This window comes from Castanea sativa, chromosome 10 (genome assembly GCF_040712315.1).
Source record: "Castanea sativa cultivar Marrone di Chiusa Pesio chromosome 10, ASM4071231v1".
Classification (NCBI taxonomy): domain Eukaryota; kingdom Viridiplantae; phylum Streptophyta; class Magnoliopsida; order Fagales; family Fagaceae; genus Castanea; species Castanea sativa.
Window position 1 is genome coordinate 242,384 of NC_134022.1, and position 21,908 is coordinate 264,291.

A 21,908-nucleotide genomic window follows, 5' to 3' on the forward strand; every position below is an offset into this window, starting at 1 on the left:
AAACATATCATGTGAAGGTGTTAGGAAAATACTTTAAAAAATAATAATAATAAGAAAGGGGAAAAAAAAAAAAAAAAGCATTTCTATAATCAATGCTCAAGAGGGTGGGTTTAAATTTGCTCAAATGAAAAGTTTCTTGTGTGGAATAACAAATTTGAGTTCAAACCTCTTATTCAATTAATAGGATAAGAGAAAAGAAAAAGTATTTTCAATGATCTAACTGAAGACTTTTTCAATCATAACTTAATAATCTTTTCTAAACTCAAGGCTCAAAAATGTGAATTTTCAACTAGCTCAACTGGTAATGTTTTTTGTGTTGAATAAAAGATTTGGGTTCAAACCCATCTGCATCAAAAGTCAATTGGTGTCATGGCCTGATAACAAAAAATCATCACAAAGTGAATATCATGAGAGAGAGAGAGAGAGAGAGAGAGAGAGAGAGAGAGAGAGAGAGAGAGAGAGTGAAGCAGGGGATGAGAGAAAGGGGGCGACTGACCCCCTGACTATTCGAAAAAGGTTAATGAGTATCTCTAGGTTAGAGATTTTTGCCCCTCCCTAGATTAGAAACAAAAAAAGTACCTCCTATAGTCTTATTCTAACTTTACACGGTACAAATAAAAACAAAAAAGAAGAAAAACAAAAAGGGTTATGTTAAAGGGTACCCTTTGGACAATGATTAATAATTTATTTTAGGAAAGTTTTGACATCACTTTTATGGAAAATAGAAAAAACAGTGAAAACATTAATTGCTTTTTATTTTTCTTTTCCCATAAAAACTTTCTTTAAATGAATTATTAACCATTACCCTAAGGGCATCCAATTAAATTAAATGCCATAAAACTTCCATTCTTTTTAAGCTTTCAGCTAAATTGACACACTCCAAAGTGTGTTTGGCTTCAACTTCAATTTTTAGCTTTTATGTACAGCTTTTTATAACTTCATTTTTTTTTTCCCTACTTTTTCTCTTTTTTTCACTTTTTCACTTTTTTTTAAGTACAAGTATGCTTTAACACACGTTTAGCAAAAAAATTTCAACAAAATTTAAATAAGCTATTCCCAAACGGACACTAAGTCCATTCATACCGCTTCTTATTTTCTTCTCTTATTTTTTTTTCTTTTTTTCCCCTTATCCAAATTTATTTAGCTTTTCTAAAGTATTCACGCCACTCTTTTTTTTTTTCCCGCTTATTCAAACCTTTTTTTTTTTTTACTCACTAAAACTTAGTCCATGTGACTCAAAAACAAAATCTAAACAAAACAATACTAATAATAATAAAAAGGAGTACATACTTGTGCAACCAAAACCATACTGCCTTTCCCATAAAAAAAAAAGTTTCAAAATTTGAATTCTTTCTATAAACCCAAAATTTTAATATTTATTAAAATAGAGAAAGAAAGGTTGAAAAGCAATTAAGACTGTAATTTTCGTATATTCTTTAGACTGAATTCTTTTCTCAAGTTATTTTAAGCAATCAAATTAGATTTATAAACTTTGTGTCTTTAGATTAATCTCTTACTTTGATTGTTAGTAATTATAAATTAGTTGTTTTTGTTTCTTTGTTTTAATATATGAAATATGTATTTGTAGTTTTTTTTTTTAGAAATATATATTTGTAGTTAATTGAGATTATAAAGAATCCCAAACGTAATAATAAGTCCGGATCGAATTCTAAACATGCAGTGGTTTCAAAATATAAAAAAACACCGAGGTCTATTGAGTAAACAAAACTAGGTGTGAAAATTTAATTATAGTTTGTTTGTATTAGATTTTGCATGACAATTGCAGTTGTTTGTAATTATTTATTTTATTAATAATATCAATTAATATTATTTATATATATAGATATATATCTCGCAGATTATAGATGTACATTTTGCTTCCAATAATTGAGAATTTTCAAGAATATGCTAAAAACGTTAATACTTTGTTAACAACTTATATTCATTGACCAGATTGATACATTAATTAGATTAATCAATCAGTTGAGTTTTGGCCATAATAATAATGCAAACAGTCTTTTGTAATAGCCAAAAGATGCCTAAAATTCCAGTATGCGTGTATGATCTAGAATTTGGTCAATGACTCATTTATAATAACTAGTAAGTTACTAGTGCGATACACATATAATGTTGTGAATATTTTATATAAAATGATTTTGGAGAATGTTGAACATATATATTTTAGCATAATTGTTATAGAACTTTGTTAGTAATGAGTTTATCATAAGAAGTAACAATTATAAATCTCACACATATTCATTATAATTATTCAATTTAAGTAATAAGAAATTAAAAAAAAAATAAAAACAATTTTGGAGGAATATAGTAGAATAAAATTTGATAAAGAATTTGTCCTTTCTCTTTTTCCTTAATTCTAAAACGAAATACATATCTCAAAAATTCACAGTCAATTACAGCTTTTACAAAACCCACAAGTTCACAACGTGCGACCTTAAAACAAAATCATAATTGTCATTGTCACTCAATATAAAATGTAATCCCCTTCCCTTGGTTATAACCAACTCATATGGGTTAGGATTAGATGGGACAACAATATTGGAACTATGTAGGTGTCGTAGAAAAATTGAAGGTTAATGAAAACATTTTTTGTCTGTTTATATTTGACATGGAATATCATGAAAGCTATAAGTAGGTACATATAAAGGAGTATAAGTGTAAGAGGTGAAAATGGTGAATTGAAGTGTGAGGGAGGAAAAGTCTTGGAATATTGAACCAAAGGAAATAAAGAATATTTATTTTTTTAATTAGAATAGTCTTGAAATATTGAACCAAATGAAACAAAAAATCAACATTTAATTTGTTCTTATCTCTGATGTGTATTAGAGAATATTTCAATTCTCTTTGCAAAGAATGCACCACTTAGCAAAACCTCATGTCTTTGAGATCTCTGCTTTTATATATATATTGATCGATTGTCAACAGAAAATTAGTCTACTCATACAATTTTTCTCATTAGATAGTGGATTATGTTATTTAATAAACTTCATTGGTATTTATAGTATTTCCACTACGTGCAAGTCACCAGACAAAGAGTACTAATAATCTATTCCATTAGTAGGTGTCGGTTAAATAAAGGTAGACGGGGAAAAAAATGATGTGTGATAGATAGGGTTGATATATTTTTTTGGCAATAAGCCTATCATTATTGACTCTTGGTCCAGACTTAAATGTAGCTAAAATAGTAACCTAACTGGTTTAGTCTTGTTTAGTTTTTTAGTCCAAAGAGGTAAAAGTAAATATTCTTTAATCTCCATGCAGTAATTGGTAAAGGAAATGAAAAATAATCAAAAACAATTTAACAAGGCTGAAATTATTCAGCATGTTAATTACTCCACCATGGAGTTGGGAAAATAATATAGAAGCCTCGAGATAAATAAAAAAAAGGGTTCGGTTAATGTGTGCCTTTAGGACACACATTAAGTAATCTATTTTTGAAAATATTTTTTCGGTAATTGAAAATAGTCAATAATTTTTCAATTTTTGAGAAAATATTTTAAAAATAATTAATTATTGTGTGCCCTTAGGGCACATATTAGCAAAATCCATAAAAAAAAAAATAAAAATAAAAATAAAAAAGGGCATATTCAAGGTAAACCTTACCTTGCCGCAGTTGTTGTGGAAGGCTCAGTTGGGAGGGTACATATATAATTATAGGGTAGGTGGCTGACTTCAATATCAGCTCTATATATATTTTTTCAACTGGGCATACAGAAGAATTAGTTTGGAATATTACCCCATCATTCAGATTCAGTCATCGGAGTCTGAGTCGTCAAATGTAATCTTTTTAGCCTTCGGAGCATCTAGAGAAATTTTCTTCAAGTGCCACATAAAGCTTGGACTCTTGTGGGATTTAGGTGAAAGATGATTGGTAACAGGAGAAACGGTCAAGTTGCCAAATATATATATACTCCTATATTTTTTTCACCAATATATTAACTGGTCAATGAAATCTTTACGTGTGCTCCAGCTATTTGAAAAACTAATAAAGAACACTCATTTGTCATTACCTTGCAACTTGCTTGGTAAATTGTCATGCACCTTCTTTCCAACCATTTGCAAACTAGTCATAATTTCTTATTTAAGAAGTTTTGAGACCTACTACTAGTAGCCAAACCAATGGCAGAAAGTACAGGGCTAAGCTCACAAATTATCTCCCCACACTTGTAATTTGGCAATACATTCTATCATTTTTATCTTAGGAAAGTCTCTAATCATGTGATTATCAAGTATCAACCTCAATTATCAATTAAAAATTAAATATAAATAAAAAGTATCAACCTCAACCTCAAATGGACATCCCTATCTATTTGAATTCAAGCTGCTTGCCAAGAACTGCCGCCGTGTGATAAAATCATGATTTTATCAAGTCTTCTCAATCACTAAGAATTTTATTACACATTAAATTATTGACCCACGTAATCTAACTTTTAAGTCCCCCATTTTTTTTCCCTAAATATATTTTGAAACTTCATAGTTCCTTCATTATATATTTTGAAACATAGTTCCTTCATTTTCAAGAATGATTTGGAGTTCTCATGTTTCACACCGCAAAGACAAACTGTAGTGGAATATATCACAATACCATCAGTTGTGTGCCTGCGTATCCTCAACATCTAATGTTTCAAAATTTCAAATGTTTGGTTAAGGAAAAATTAAGCAAGGAAAAACATATCCTTTGAAGGTGCTAGGAAAATACTTTGACAAAAAACAACTATCTCTTTTCTTGTTTTACACCCCCTCAATCCCCATATATCATAAAGCTTTTTGCAGCTTAAACAATACTACTTGCAACATGATTAGGACTCTTTAAAACTCTATTATTTTTTTGTTGCCACCCAATTTTCAAAACAAAATATGAATTCAAGGACAAAGCCCAATATTCAATGAATTTGGGCCTTAAGAGTAGGGAATGCAAGCCCAATGTATATGGTAGCATGTTAATATAGTAAATGTGCATTAAGGGGAGAGCAAATTGGTAATTGCAATTGCACTTCCCAAATGGGCAATTGTTAGAACAAATGGACACGTAAGGACCAAGTGTTTCACCTATCAAAATTTAATAGTTCCAGCCCCTTTATATAAACGATTTGACAAAATTGGCTAAATAGTAACTTTTTAGAAGAAAAAAATTTGGTGCTGCATGCTACTATTTTATAAAGTAAATTGTTTTTGAAACTCGAATTTAGACTAGAACTCGAGTCTGACAAACACGAGTTCCAAGCAGTATGCAACAATATTGAATAGAACTCAAGTTTGTCAAACTTGAATTCCAATCCAAACTTAAGTTTCAAAAACAATTTTACTTACAAAATAGTTTCATCGGTGTGTGCTACTTTCCTAAACATTTTCTAAAATCATGCTATCTGGCAAATTTTGCCAAAGGATTTAGAGGAAATTGAAGAACATCCAAGACCTTCGTTGGGCATTCCAACAAAGAGATAGGGAAAACTAGAAGTGTGGCAAAATAGAGGGAGAACTCTCGAGGGAGTATTCATAGATTTTAGATTTTGCAGTAAAGAGTTCAATGGATAGAGTAAGGTAAGATAAGGGATTGACTCATTTGCATCCCAGATGTGTAAACGAGCCATGACTTGTCCTTTTTGAGGTTCAGGGAACTATGATTTGGCGGATGGGAAGGAAGGTTCTAGTTTGAGGTGTTCTACCACAGCCTTTAGGCGATGCTTTTGTTGGGGAATGTGTCACAATCTTGAAGGGGGTGAAACAGTCTATTGCATCAGCAAAGATACTTAAAATTCCAGTTTGTGCCTATGTAGATCCTAGAATTTGGTCAATACTCCTTTAGAGTAGAAAAGCCGAAGAAGCAGGTGATAAATTTGTAACATAATTTCTCTCAATTTCAACCGGCAATGCCATGCCCAAAAGATTAAGAGGTATATTTTTTATTAATTGTCTACAGAAAATTAGTCTACTCATAAAATTTGTCATTAGTAAGTGGATTAGGTTGTTTAATAAACTTAATTGGTATTGTAATATCTCCACTTATAAAGCACCAGAAAAAAGGGTATTAATAATATTTTTACTCGGTACAAATAATTTTTCCCATTAGTAGGAATTAAATAAAGGAAGAGAGGAAACAGAAAAAATGAAATGAGGTGTGAGAGTACTGATTTTTTTTTAAGGGGGCAATGAGCCTATCATCAATTAATATATATATATATATATATAAACAAAAACCTCATGTGAGAGAGTATGAGGTTTTGCCATGTGACGCACTCTATGAAGAGAATTGAGATACTCTTAAGCCATATTAGAGATAAGAACAAATTTTAAAGTAGAGACTCTTTATTTCCTTTGGTTCAATGTTTCAAGACTAATTTTTGTTACATTTTGTATTCAATGTTTTAAGACTACTATTTATTTCATTTGGTTCAATGTTTCAAGACCTTCTATCTCTCACACACACAAAAAACTCTTTGCATTTCCATTCATCCTTTTCACTTTTACTCCTTTATATACACATGTTCATAGTCTTTTATATCATCCTATCTCAAATACACTTAGACAAAAAATGATGTCATTTAGTTTTAACTTTTCAATGACACCTACATAACTTCAACATTGCAGTATCATTTGATTGTAACCCGTATGAGTAGGCTATGACCAAAGAAGGGGGCTTGCGTTTTTTATTCAGTGACAATAGCTTATGATTTTGATGTTGAAGTCAGACATTGTAAATTTTGTGAAGGTTATAATTCACTTGGAGTCTTTGAGTGTTTGAGATTTTGGTTTGGAAAAGTTATAAATGTATTTTATTTTAGAACTAAAGAAAAAGAAAAAGAAACCTTCTAATTGATTATTTATGCAGTTAGCTTTTTTTTTTTTAATTTAGTGTTAGAATTCATAATTTGTAGGTTTCTTTGTATGTAGCCATAGTGGTAAAAATAAAAATCGATGGTGATTTAAAAGTATTTTTCGCTTTTTTTAAAAGGACACGGAAGCCCAACTAAAGTCAATTGAATTTTGATAAATGAATGTACTTTTAGCAAATTTCTCTTTGTTTAATCACGTTCTCTTTATATTGATACTTATAAATGATTTTCTTAATTCCATTGAGATAATTAATGGGGTGTTTATGATCAAGGTAATCCCATATTTGATTGTGAGAATAGAGTAATTGAGAAAGTGTTTGGTAAGTTGCTTAAATTTATGTAATTTTAGGATATAAAAGTATTTTATATTTTAAATTCTTATTTGTAGATTTCAAAATCATTTAATCAATTTGAAAAATAAAATCTACTTTTAATGGTAAATATTGTAATATATTATAATCTTACAATGTTATACAATTTTTAAAATAAATTATGAATTTAAAAAAATCAAGTTTCAAAGTATTTAACAATATTGTGGGCAAACGTAAATATTATATAACAAAATAAGTATTAAGTATTATATGTAGATTTTAATATATATATATATATATATATAAATGATTTCAAATAAAATTGTAAAGTAATCCGCGCATCGCGCGGGATATCATCTAATTTGACTTAATTCTAGATAAAAATAGTAACCTAACTACCTAAGTGATTTAGTCTTGTTTGGTATTGGTCCAAAGAGGAAAAATTAAGTTGTCTTTAATCTCCATGCAATAATTGGTAAAGGAATTGGAAAATAATTAAATACAATTTAACTAAGGCTGATTGTTCAGCATGTAGCAACAAAAATGTTACTCCACCAAGGAGTTCGGAAAACAATATATATGACTCAACTTTTAGTTCAGAAAATAAATGGCATATTCAAGGTTAACCTTGCCACAGTCGTTGTGGAAGGCGCAGTTAGGAGGGTACAGAGGGGAGGTCGTCAATTTCAACAATCAGCTCTATATATTTTCGTCTGTGCCTACAGAAGAATGAGTTTGGACTACCCCATGATTCAGTCATCATCATCAGAGTCATCAAATGTAATCTTTTTAGCCTTTGGAGCATCTAGAGAAATTTCCTTGAAGTGAGCCCCATAAAGCTTGGACTCCTGCATTGCAACACGAAGTATTAAACTACTTTGATGGAAAAGACGCTTGAAATATCTTGCATGCACATGCACAGGCCAGGGCGTGTTGACATAGAACCAAAGAAAAAAATAGCGCAAACACTTAAGACTAGGGAGAAAAATCCAGCAACTATCTGAACATGAATGTGAACTGTGAACATGTTAGTACGAACACCTATTAATGGGGAGAAAAATTATTAAAGTGGGGAAGAATGTACACCTTCTTCTTTACATGAGTGCCAAATTTTAAAAGGGCCTCAGGCACAATTTGCCCAGCTTCTCTGAGGACATTTACCAGCTCGCCAGCAAGCCCCTGAAATAGTACCATTAACACTGGAGAAAATGAAAAAGAAAAAAATTGGCAAAACACATCCTTGGTCAGATGACCAAGATATTGAATAACACGCACGCACACACACACGCACAAATTACCTTGTTCTGCTGCATGAAGAATGTATGAGCAACACCCTTTTTACCAGCCCGTCCAGTCCGCCCAATTCTGTGGACATAGTCCTCTGTGGTCAGAGGAAAACTATAGTTGATCACCACTTCAACATCTGGAATATCCAATCCTCGAGCAGCTACGTCAGTAGCTATCTGCGTGTGTATGGTCACATGTAAACAGGACTTATAGGTTACTGGAAATTGTCCATGATCATTATAGATCAAGCCGTGTAGAAATGAGGCCCTTTCAATCAATTCTCTCGTGTGCTCGAGCATGTAAAAAAACTCAAAAAAATTGAGCAATAAGATACAATAACTTACCATCAAAGGGCAGCTTCCTTTCTTGAATAATGACAATGCCTTTGTACGTTCATGTTGTGCTTTGTCACCATGTATTGAAACAACATTCCAACCCCTAGAAATTGCATATTAACATCATCAGTGGCTTTCCATTTTAAGAGCCATAGCCATAGTAGTCTGGCTTGGCTAAGGAGTCCAAATCAACGTATAGGTGCAGGAATACCTTTCTAACAGCATATTTTCAACACGTTTTGTTTCATATTTGTACAAGACAAAAACCAATACTCTATTCCTGGCAGAAGCACAAATGTGTTAGCAAGAAATGGCACAACAAGGTGTTAAAAGAAATTATATAGTAATTCAACTATTTTCAAGGTTTTCCTGTGTGACACAGAGATACAGAATACATTCATCTAAGTCAATGATAGAATCCTCCAGACTTCAGTTGTCTCAAGCATGAATTTACAAGCTTAACGGATGATTAAAAATAAAAGGGAAAAAAGGGATTTCTTTTTTGCTTGGGGGGGGGGGGGGGGAGGTGGTTGGAATGAATAGCAACAAATACCTTTGGGATTGGTGGTATTTTTCCAGCAGAGTGACTAAACGCTGATCACGTGAACGATCATCCAAAACCTAAAGAAAGATTGCTCGTACTTAGATACAATCATATTTCTATGCTAAGATATAACAACTGATTGTTACACAGGTCATTTATATAATTTTGAGAATTTCTATACCTCTACTATCTGCATTACATCATGGTTGGCAGCTAAATCCTCTGAACCTACAACAACCTGAAACAATGTTCATCGTTCTTTCAGAGATAGTGATTAGGAAACTGATCAAAGGAGATAATGAACAAAGACCCATACCTTAACTGGATTAGGATCCATGAACTCCTGAGCTAATTGATGAACTAAGAGAGGCCACGTGGCACTGAACATTACCATTTGGCGAGCTGTGCAAAATTAATAATTTTATATTTCTTGTCAAGAAAGGCTGAAAAGTAATTCATCCAGGCTTAGGGCAGAGTCAAACAAAAGACGAAGAAAATTAAATCCAAAAACTTCAATTAGAGGATAATAAAATCTATAACAAGAAGTGCAAAACATAGATTTCTTCATATTACATTTATCATAGATACCCACTGGATGGAGGGGTGGAACTGACATATTCTACCAAAACCCAATATTACTGAGTTAGATGTTTAAGTAAAAGACATGGTTAAAAACAGGAATCCTCAACCAAACTGATCTATTTACATGATTGTTTTATGTATATGGCATATTTCACCATTATAGATGGGTCGGATGGAGGGATGCAACTGACATGTTCTACCAAAAACCCAATATAAATGAGAGTAAGATGTTTACCTGAAAGACATGGTTAAAAACAAGGCTACTCAACCAAACTCATCTATTGTTTGTTTCATGTCAGTGGCAGTTCATGTAATTGAAGGTGTAAATATAAAAGGTTTTTTTAGGCAATAGAATTTAAACTCAATTAATATATATATATTGAATGATGACATGGAAAATGTTGGGATTTCAAAAGTTTATGCGGTAACATGAGAAGGCGTCAACAAAAAGTTATAAATTATATATTGATGATATGGTTCATGTTGTATGTCATTTATATACTTATATATATGTTTTGATAAGTAAAAAAATATATATAAATCAGGAAAATGAGTCACCCAAGTATACAAGAAGTATACTTGGGTAAATAATCAGTTTATATATATATATTGATTGTTAAGTTACACACATTTAGTGGATCTTGAACCCACGACCTTAGCCTCCATCCCACTATTAAGGGAAGAGAAAGTACCAGCAGAACTATAAACTACTTAAGTAGTTTATATATTACTATGGAATATTTTGGCTTTACTAATAGACAGCAGAGAAGATGAATTAGAGAGAGAGGAAAAATCATCCATATAGCTTAAAGGTTAAAAATCAGCTAAAACCCATTAAACAATGACACCATCAATCCAGAAGATATCAGCAACACAACAAAAAATCCAATGGTCAAACAGCTCCATTGACACCGCTATATCCAAAGCATCAGAGATAGACTCAAATCATAATAGACCCAGTATCTGTACTGGGCTGCCTAGGGTCAGCTGTTGGTCCATTATTTCCACAGTTAAAAGCCCCGTCAATATATTTTGACAAATTTGATAGTTACACAAGGAGAGAAAAGAATATGAACCCTTGACGTCTCTATTGGAAACACCAAAAGGCAATAGTTGAGCTACAAGGCTTGGCTGAAAGCCCTATTAATATGACAATCCAAGGGGCAAAATGGGCAATTAGCCATAATGGCTCAAGAATATAGTTAGTAGGTATCGATGTGAAAGTAAATGGAATACTAACATCTTGACTCTTAGAGAGTCGATTTTGAGCCTATAAATCGACTCTTAGATACTCGATTTCCATGTGCTGATCAGATCTGATGTGGCGATTTTCCACGTGGCGGCCACCTGGAAATCGAGTTCCTAAGAGTCGATTTATATATCGACTCTTAAATACTCGGTTTATATGTGATGTGTACAACACGTGGAAGCTAGCTGATCTGAGTTGATCCACCTGGAAACCGAGTCTTTGAGACTCGATTTCTAATAGGGTGTTTTCAAAATTAAGCCAAGTCTAGCCTCTCGCACAAACCTCTCGCGCCTCTCTCCACTCTCTGTCACTCACCCTCTCACTCTCGCACAGACCTCTCGCGCCTCTCTCCACTCTCTGTCACTCACCCTCTCACTCTCCCTCTCGCGCCTCTCTCACGCTCGCACCTCTCCACCCTCTCACGCTCTCGCCTCTCCACCCTCACACACCCTCTCACGCTCGCTCCTCTCTCACTCGCCCCCTGAGTTGTCATTCACTCACTCAGTCTCCACTCTCAAGCACCCTCTCCACTCTCACTCAGTTCTCAGGTATGTTTTTCTTAATTGTGTGATTTTTTCATGTGGGTTTGTGGTTTTTGTTCGAAAACTATGATTGATTTGATTGTTTCGTGTGGTACTCTGTTTTATCTGTACAACTGATTGTTTCGTGTGATACTTTGTTTCGAAAATTATGATTGATTTTATTTAGTGTCACGTTTGATAGAGAAAGGTTTGATGATAGGCATGTAAATAAGTTGTGTTTGTTTATTGAAGAGAAAATAAAAGATGCTTCTTTGATTGGTTTAATAAAGAGGTTGTTTGAGTGTGAGGTGGTGGAATGGTATGACAGCTCCAGTTGCCGCCGTCAAAGTATCCTTGATACTATGTGTCCCACGAATCACTAAGATAAAACATTTCATGTTGTGGTCAACTAGAATTGTAAACGTTGGCTTTAAAATCTGCAGAACAAAAGAAAACAGAGAAAATTCAGGTCACAGTCTGTAAGCAACATAAATTGTGCTTCAAAATTAACAATGCCCCAGCCAATAGCTGTTGATCTTCCATGTAAGAAATACTTATCAATCCCAAAAATCACCCTATGTATACCATTGTAAAGTGTTGATGACTCTACTAGTCACTGTGATCTCTCCACCCCACCCCCAACCGAAAAAATAAATCGTTTGCATATAGTTAAAAACACAGGAAACTAGTCTGCAGAATAACCAGCCTCCTTTAAAAACACAGGAAATGGCTTTTTTGAAAAATGCCAACATAGTGTCAACAACTTTAAGTGGCATTTGAGTTCAGCAATTATATCTGGACCTCCTTCAAGCCGTAAACTGTCTTTACCACCATATACACTGCCAACATGTGATTGTCCCTAAAAAGTACGTTAAAGCAGTCAAAAGCTAGGCCTGATAAACTGCGAGTGTCAGCGAAAACATTTTATTCACAGCCACTTTGCCATAAAAATAAAAATAAAAAAATAAAAAGGCTATTGTTCCTTATAAACATGACATGAACTCAACAACAATAACAAAAACTGATAATGTAAAAGAGAAAATCTGTTACATTAAATATTCAGTGCATAATTTTGCTAATGGGACCCATACTTTTGACTCAAAGCACAAATAAAACACTAAAAACTTTTCCTCACCAAAACCTCCCTTAGCCTAATGACAACTACCAATGCTTACTAACCCAAAGAGTATTACAATGTTTCCCCACAATGAACACTCTGGTTTTTGCCTCAAACATAACCTTACATGTTGTCGACACCCTCAACAACATATGTTTATTATGTGCAGGAAATAACTGTCCCTTGACTTGCTACCAAATCACAGGAGCAGTCTTCGAGACAAACAGCCCTGTTGTCTTGGAGCCTTTACCCTGCTATTAGCACATCAAAAAAGGTCACATAGCATGCCATTGCTTGATAACTGCCACAACATGCTACTGCCACCTGTTAAACACATGCACAACCTATGCACATGTTCAGCCCAGTACAGACCTTGCTCTTCCATGGTAGCCCCAAAACTTTGCCAACATGCATCCTTAGTCTATGCACCACCATGTGTCAGTGCCAGCGTCATGTTCTAGTCTAACCACACATCACCACCCATATGCAAATTCAACCTTTCTTGGCCATGCAAACCACAACCCAATTTCATGTACACTAAACCATCATGCTACACTCAGGCAGCAGTTACACAGCCTACACGCTGCATGACAACCTACCCAATACTAAATCCACACAAGGCTACCATGGTTTATCCTATTGCACTTGCTGCCCACAACACATGCATGGCTTGCAACCTGCCAAGCCATGACCACAAACCATTGCCTTTGCAAAGCCACTATAACACTGTCATTAAGCCAACTCGTGTATTCATGCACTTCAATAAGGCAATACGGCCTATTATTATCTCAAGGAGCCTTACACAGCTCATGGCATGCCTCCCTCATGCCCATAAGTTTGTGTGGCTGACATCGATGTAAGTGCCACCACATGCAGCCACCCTTCTGAACCATCAAGGGTCTCTTTTTTTTCTTTTTTCATATAATTTAATAGTTGGGAGTGGGCAAATTTGCACACTGGACGTCTTTGTTGGAAACACCAAGAGGTCTAGCACATTAGGAGCAGCTGCCATTTAAGCTAGAGCTCACTAGCCACAATAGTGAAATCTACATAACTTAAGTGCAATAAAAACCAACAAATTAATTGTATCACACTTTACAAGTACTGAATTTTTATAGGAGCAAGTTACAATCTCTTCCTGTCACTTCATTTGGTTTTTTCATGCTAAAGAAAAGATCCTTACTTTAAGGAGGATCCTCAACACCTTGAGTTTCAATTTAGTAGAAATAGATAGCCCCAAGTTAAGAATTGAAGTTTAACATGCTTGTATATACTCTCAACCATAGTTATAAATATCATACCATATCTTCCACAATATTCTGCATTGGTATATCATTCCATACACTTAACCCCTTGACACGTACTAGTTTAAATATCAGGGTGTTTAATCCTATACCGTTGTTTCAGCCGGAATGAAATCATACCTTTTTTTTTTGGTAATTTTTTTAGCATGGGAGAATTTCTTTTGAATTGAGAAAATATAAGTTCTTCTTAATTTGATGATGAGTTAGATGTAGATAATTTGAGTTCATGAGTTAGATGAAAGAAAAAGATGGGACAGCTTTTTAGGCTTTACTAGAAATGTCATTGATATGGCTTTAGAATAGGGTATTGGCATGATCTGTGGAATGGTGACACTATCCTTATTGAGATTTATTCTAGCCTTTTCCTTATTGCTAAGGATAGAGATAATATGGTGGCAGATTATTTAATGGGTGCTTTCATAGGAACCTGTTATTCATCAGATAGGTGTATAATCAGGAATTAGAAGATACGGTTCAGTTGGAGGATGACCTGATACGGTTTAGTTAGAGGATGACCTACATACAAAAGAGTTATGTCACCAGGAGGAAGACATATTAGAATAGATCCCTCAAAGACACAAGGATTTAAAGTGAAGAGTTATTATAAAGCACTAAGAGGAGGCACGATTTTTATTCCTCGGAAGCGATTTTTGTTTCTTTTTTAAGGTATTCATTGTCAGAGTATTTTCCAAAGTCTGTGTTCCATCAAGGCTGGCTTTTTAGGTAAGATCATTATGGATTGGTGCTTTATGTGCAAAAGCCAGGAAAAGAGTGTCTCATCGTTTCCTCCATTGTAGGGAGGCTTGGGAAATGTGGTCTCTAATTTTTTTGCTTGTTTGGTGTGTCCCTAGTAGTGCCTTCTATGTTGGAATTATTGTCTTGTTGAAAGAAACATTTTGGTGAGAGAAGGGATTGGGAGCTTTGGAACATTGTTTCTGTGTGTATAATGCAGTGTTGTTGGAGACAGATATGGTCGATGCTTTGAGGGGCAAGAGAAGCATACAGTGAAGTTGAAGTATTCAGTCATGAAGATTTTCTATGACTGTACTTCAACTTCCCTGGCTTATTCCACTGTGGACTTTCTGGAGTTCTTGGACAATTTTTTTTATAATTATATATACTTTCATTTTAATTTTTTGGGCTTCTCCTTTGTATACCTCACCATGTACTAGAATTCCCTTTGGCACTTTTTCTTTTGATGGATTTTCATTACTTTGCTCTTAAAAGAAATTTAAAAAAAAAGGTCAATCAAGCTCAGAATTGAGGAAGATGAAGTAATAAATCATAGGCAGAAAATAATGATGTGCAATGTTAAGGCTCCATTACAAATACATATAAATTGTCACTGAAACAGGATATGTTCACTGAGAAAACTACATAAAATGGTAGAGAAAATATAGGATATCCAAATGACAGAAACTAAATGGAGTAAACTTAATTTAATTTACAAAAAAATTCATTAGAAATATGCTTAATTTAGATCATTTGGGAAAGATCAAGAAGGAACGATGAAAGTGAAAAACTGGTCTTTATGTAGTAATGATCACAAAATAGTTAATGAGATCATATTGTGTTCATTATTTTATTTTGAGATATCTGACAAAAAAGTTGAGATTTTGCTTTCTCAATGATCTTAAATCACTAAGATTAAGAGCAATTAAATCCTTCACAGATTTGTGCACTATTTTTCGATTTGGCTTGCATCACATGCTACCGAATCCTGCTTACAATTATTCCAGTGTCCATGAGGAAAAAAGAAGAAGAATGTTTTTGTTTTTGTTTTCAATGTTTATTACGTGCTAATTGCTTATCATTCTTGTGTAGTATGGCTGCTGCAAATGCTGGACAGATTGACCACGCACAACCTGGCCCCATTGACCAGTCGGTGTTGACGTTGCAGGCCAACCATCGGTCAGAAGCTATTTGGAATGGGCAGATAAAACACAACACTAAATATTTAACGAATGTACACGCATTTGATTCATACAATGTACATGCACTTGCCGTCATATATTAATCCATGGTTTTGTTCTGTGCAGGATCCAGGGTCCCTTAAACGCCGTGTCCGTACTGAAGAGTTCTCTGATCGAGAGCCAATGGTGGACGACCGAGTCGTTCACATTATTAAGGCACTTGGTTTGGAGGGACTCCTCAGGACCCAGGTAGAGAGATTGACCACAGCCTGATAACGGTCTTAATGGAGCGATGGCGGCAGGAGACTCACACCTTCCACATGCCACATGGTGAGGTCACCATCACATTGCAAGATGTATAGGTTCTTCTCGGGCTTCCTGTTGACGGCGAGGCCATTACAGGGAGCACGCAGAAAGAATGGGAGAATGTGTGTGACGAATTTCTTGGCTTCCGACCTGTAAATAATCAGAGAAAGGAACTTCATGGTCAGAGGATTCTCATCCAACGGCTTTTGGAAGCTGTTGCCAATCCATTGCCGCCTAATGCCACAGAGGATCAGTTGCATAAGTACGCACGATGCTACATCCTAGCGCTACTAGGGGACATAATCTTCATGGACAAATCCGACGATAGGGTGCATCTAATGTGGGTGCAGCAGTTGGAAGACCTTCGCAACCCACGAAGGTACAGTTGGGAAAGTGCTTGCCTTGCATGGTTGTACCGAGAGTTATGCAGGGCAAGCGATAAGAAAGCTAATCAGATTGGTGGGTGTTTGCTGTTGGTCCAGTACTGGGCATGGGCCAGGTTCCCATATTTGTGCCCGACAGTTGAACATGGCCCGCCAGTGGGTGCTTATGGTCCTCCAGTGCGTGGTCCACTGTCCCTGAAGTAAGTCTCTACCTCATACACGTCATGTAATTTCAATTTATTTATTTATTTATTTTAAAAGCTTCTAGGAATTATTTAAGTCAATATTAAACAATTTTAAATAGAGGTTATACACTCTAATTTTCAGTCAAATTTCCTAAATTATATGATTCGGTTAATATATATGCTACTTATTCTTAATTTTTAGTTATTTTTATTATTTTATAAGTATATAAAAGCTGCTTAGTTAACCAAACTTTAGTTGACTAGATTAACTATCTTATTAGAAAACATACTCTAAATGTAGCATAACAAAGAATGTTTGAAACGATAAAAAAAAAAGCTAGTGGGTGGGCTAAGGTTATAAATACTTGACCATCCATAGAGAGTTTATATGCAAATTGTGAATACAATTTCATTACATTAACTTGACCATCCATAAATTGATTACATTATAGTCATATGATTTTCTTAGTGGGAACGTTGTACAAAGTTAATGATCCCTTGTTCTGGATTGTAGGTGGTTGTGGGTCCCAAACAAGAAAAACAGGCCCGCCCACATCTTCCTGGACAGGTATCGCGAGCAAATAGCTTCAATGTTGCCAGGCCAAGTATGAAAATGGCTTATTTAACATGTTTAGGAACAAGATATAGGTTTGGTGAACTTTGACATATAAACATTGTTGCCTACTGTGTTGCGTACTTGTTTTTTGGCTGTTGTAGGTGGTGTGGCAGCCGTATGAAGCTGAATTCGAGGACCTTCCACCGTGGTGCGTTGCAGGGAGGGCCGTGTGGACGGCAGCGGTGCCACTTGTATGTTTCCACCTAGTAGAGAAACATACACCGGATCGTGTCGTTCGTCAATTCGGGATGATCCAAGAAATTCCCCGTAATGTTAACACCGATACAGTGCTTCATGCGATTGATTTGAAGGGGAAGGTTGGTGTTGATTGGATGCGAAAACATGCTGCGCATATTACAGAGTGGGGTAATCGCCTTCAACGGCGTTGTGAAGTAGTGCTTGGTGATATGCCTCCACAACACGAGTACTTCGATTGGTACAAAAGGGTAAATCGGAGGTTCATCAATGTCCTCAGTGCTAGATTAATTATAATGGTAACTTTTCCATCTATTGAATTTTTAATTAGCATTTTGTCTACTGTATGCGCTAGCTACATCTTTAATAGAAAAGATAATTTAAATTTAGTCAAAGGTAACACTTGGTCTCCCTATAATTTGCAATTATTACTAGCAGAGCCAATTCAAAACTAACGTTTATTTTATTATCGATTGCCATTGTTGAATTGGTATTGCATTACTAATATACCTGGTTTTTTCATGTCAGATTAAAGGATACGCCCGTTTGTTGAGGCGTCACCCAGTGGGCACGGAGGACCACAAGGACATTACTGCTGTGCTAAAGGCAGTGCAAGAGATTGGCCGTGTACAACCTCCTATCCCTGAGGCCCCGAATGAGGAGGCAGCTACTCCTGCGGCAGCGCCTACTCAAAGCCCAAGCACGAGCAGAGCTCCTGTCGGACGTGGCTCTCGTCCGAGAGTTGTCCCTACCCCCGATCCCCACCCATCCACCCCAAATCCATCCCCTAGCCCCACCATCCCCTTACCCATCCCACATCCATCCCCTAGCCCCACCACCATCCCTTCACCCACTCCACATCCATGTCTTGGGTTTAACATCCGTCCACCCACCCCACGGTCATTTCCTGAGCTGTCACCCATTCCATCCTTTGACCTGAGTCTTGATCCAACCCCTCCTGACATGCAGACGCAGCCACCCTCCCACAGTACGTCCATTGGCCTTTCTTCGGGCATTGACCCACCCCATGTTCAGGCTGAGCAGCCTGTTGGGTTACCTGCTAAGCCAGCAGGCCGGCCAAAACGCATATCAAAGGCACCTCCTTGTGGGACAAGGGGCACAAACATGGACACAATACTGGGCCCGAGGCATCTGACGAAGGACATGCAAGACCTCCTCCTCATTATACGCGACGACGTAAGGTTCAAAAAAGGTAATTAGACAGAAGAGAGACAAAGATTTCTATGTTAGATAGGCACATATTTCATATATTTGTCTTATGTTTATTATGGTTAATATGATCTGTATTAACTACTACTTGGTGTTCTCTAATACTTAATGTTAAAGTGTACTGCTAATAATAGTTGCTACCGTGTTTTATTTTTTTTTAATCATGTCAATGTGTGTTTTGACTTGTCTTGCTTCCTCTCCTTTTTGTTTACATTTGTAATTGGTTTTCACTTATCAAACAAAAAAAAAAAAAATTTTATTTTAATTTCTTGTTAGCATCAATTTTCAAATCTACTTGACATTTAGTAACAGTGATATGAGCCTCATGTCTTAAACAGGCAAGAATAGCGCTCAAACGGAGGAGATTTCTTAAGAATGCAGAAACAGCAGTACAACAACAAGCTATGTGGTCAAATTTGGCCCACGAAATGACCGTAGAGATGCGTGGTCTTTGTGCTGAAGTGGTATTGTGCAAACTCATCAACATTCATGGGATGGGCTTTTGGTTAGGCTTTTGGTTAGGCATTTTACACTTGGGAGAGTACAAAATTTAGTTATTGTCCTTTAATTTAAATCTTCTCTTGTGTCTCTTTTTATAAAAAAATACATTTGATAGTAGACTAGTACAATACATCAATTCTATGGTTGAGGTAGTATGTGCAAGTGGCTTGCATAATATAAGATAATTTGCATATTCTTTTTTTAATTTTAAAAAAATAGTAGAAACTTCTTCATTGGGTTTAACAAAAATTGGGATTGTGGGTGTGCTTTTATTATTATTATTTTTTGGGAGAGGGGTATAAAGAATGCTTTTAGTGTAAGTTCAATTAAGGTTCTTCAGATATAAGAAATTTGGATTTGGTCCCTACAATTGAAAAAAAGGAACAATTCTGTCCCTCTCTCTATGGGTCAGTTTCATCTTCATTCCTTAAATATGGGGCTGGTTTTGATTTTGGTCCCTTAAATATGCGGTTGGTTTGATTTACTGAAAAATGGGTACCTTAGGAAGTCATGCAGGGGCAAACCATATTGCTCATTAGTCACCTCGACAGGAAAAGAGGTGTTTGTACAATTGGGCATGTGGGGATTGGAGAAATGAATTTATTTTAAGTTGGTTTTGTGACAGGAGGAAATACACGAGTTGCTTATAAGTTTTGCTGAAGCAGGAGCTACTGTTGTGAGACTTAAAGGAGGGGATCCACTGGTGAGTTCTCTGTAAATGTTTTACTGGGCAATGTAGTGGTATTAGCCCAGAGATGTAATTTCATTTGCTCTATTGTGCAGTTGTTTTTTTTTTTTTTCCCTGAAATATGTTGTTGGGGTTTTAGGTTTTTGGGAGAGGTGGGGAGGAGATGGATTTTTTGCAGCAGCAAGGGATTCAGGTGAAAGTAATTCCAGGTATGCCATAGAGGAGTGGTCTCTTAAATCTCATTATTAAGATGAAACTTTTAATATAGGAGAAGTTGAATGCTCAACATTTTGTTTTCTGCATATTGTGGTTTGTGATTGTAGTTGCTAGAGTGTTTGGCTATCATCACTTTTGTGGGTGGAAATGACACAGAGGAAATGGAAAAGTCAATGCAAATAATGTGGCAAGTGGTTCATCCAAAACTGAGTTCCTATGTAAATATTCTGCTCAATACTTTATAATTCAAAGTTTCATTGCTATTTCACTTGTGCCTATGGCTTAGTTTATATTTTTCAATTTCATTCCTACTTCGAAGTTAGTCTATTTGGTTTGCTGCTTCATTTTTTTGAGGCTTTATATGATGAATAGGATGTGACATACAATCTTATAACATTAATCTAGGATATTACTTGTTCTGGTTGTTGGCCTTGTTACGTGAATTAATTTTATTTCACATTTCAGGTTGTTGCAACCAAACCTTCAGCAACAGTTATAACTGCAGTGGTGTCTGCTTGGTCCTTTCTGCTGACTACTATGACTGGATTGAAACTAAACCCCAAACATTGGCAGGAGTAAGTCATCAATTTTTGTCTAGAACTCTATTTTGTGTTGCAATCTTATAGTGGAAGTTGATTTTCCACAATTCACACCCACAGTGCAAACCTACACCATCTGATTATTGGCACCTTAGAAGGTTATGTTTGCTACCCAACTGGTGCTAGAGCCTCGTCAGAGATGACATCTGCACAATGTAGATGCCATTGAACAGAAAAGCCCAAAAGTGCTGCTTGGCTGCTTGCCAACTTAATAAAGAAAAACAACTTATATCTTTGGGTAATGTTGCAGGTCTATATCATATTTATCAAGTCCCCTAGACAAGGATGACCGGTCTGTACGCATTGCTGCTGGTGAAGCGCTTGCTCTAATTTTTGAGATAGGAAGTGTGGAGAAGTTTTCTGGGGAAGTTAAAGGTTCAATTGATGTCTCAACTCCAGAAGGAAGTAAAAACCGGGAAGGATTTTCGCATGTACAAGGTTTGAAGGGCAAAATTATAAATAAAGTAAGAGACCTTTCCGCTGAGGCAGGTGGTAAAGGTTCTGCCAAGAAAGATCTTAACAGCCAACGGAACTTGTTTCGGGATATTTTGGATTTTTTTGAGGTACTTATATTGTTATCTACAAACCTAGATGTCATATTTTTCATGTGGGGTTCAATACTGATTGTACTTACTATATTAAGATGGCTATAGTCCTGAGAACACAGTGAAGATTGGTGGAGAATCATTAAACACATCATCATGGTATCAAATGATACAGGTTCTAGTTTTACCATCATTTCCTCCTCGTTTATATATATTAATGTGAATGTCCCCAACTTCAAACGTTCATATCAGTCCAAATTTTTACAGTTAAACTTTTTGAAGCGCTTTCTTGGGGGAGGCTTCATTAAGCATATGCAGCTTTGTTTCCTTCCCCTCATGGTCCTCTGTCATCTTCTAGATTTTCTTCTTGTCTATTGTCAAATTAATTGCTCATCTGAATGATCATGGGAATTTTGTTTTTTTTTTTAAA

General features: G+C 35.4%; 1 protein-coding gene and 1 pseudogene across 4 annotated transcripts; one reads left to right on the plus strand and one right to left on the minus strand.

Annotated features, from left to right (window-relative positions):
• Window positions 1-7,610: 7,610 nt before the first annotated feature.
• LOC142613443 (DEAD-box ATP-dependent RNA helicase 5-like) overlaps window positions 7,611-21,908 on the minus strand; it is a 30,723-nt pseudogene continuing 16,425 nt past the window's right edge.
• LOC142613319 (uncharacterized) lies at window positions 19,294-21,796 on the plus strand. 4 transcript variants are annotated; one of them, XR_012840268.1, is made up of 8 exons: window positions 19,294-19,393; window positions 20,056-20,133; window positions 20,258-20,327; window positions 20,442-20,552; window positions 20,800-20,909; window positions 21,184-21,496; window positions 21,587-21,653; window positions 21,746-21,796. XR_012840268.1 is itself a non-coding variant. In XM_075785623.1 (6 exons), the coding sequence occupies exons 3-6, from the start codon at window positions 20,496-20,498 to the stop codon at window positions 21,590-21,592; spliced, it is 486 nt and encodes a 161-aa protein (XP_075641738.1). In that variant the 5' UTR covers window positions 19,928-20,133; window positions 20,258-20,327; window positions 20,442-20,495; the 3' UTR covers window positions 21,593-21,726. The 4 variants fall into 4 exon arrangements, 1 of the variants encoding a protein (XP_075641738.1); XR_012840267.1 differs by lacking the exon at window positions 19,294-19,393 and having other exon boundaries at window positions 19,928-20,133; XR_012840269.1 differs by lacking the exons at window positions 19,294-19,393; window positions 21,746-21,796 and adding an exon at window positions 21,731-21,745 and having other exon boundaries at window positions 19,928-20,133.

What these genes read in the sequence shown, in the direction of transcription:
- LOC142613319 (XM_075785623.1), top strand. Translation starts at nt 20,496, where the DNA reads ATGGAAAAGTCAATGCAAATAATGTGGCAAGTGGTTCATCCAAAACTG. An exon ending in ATCCAAAACTGAGTTCCTAT is followed by an intron (nt 20,553 to 20,799) that starts GTAAATATTCTG and finishes TTCACATTTCAG; the next exon opens with GTTGTTGCAACCAAACCTTC. An exon ending in AACCCCAAACATTGGCAGGA is followed by an intron (nt 20,910 to 21,183) that starts GTAAGTCATCAA and finishes GTAATGTTGCAG; the next exon opens with GTCTATATCATATTTATCAA.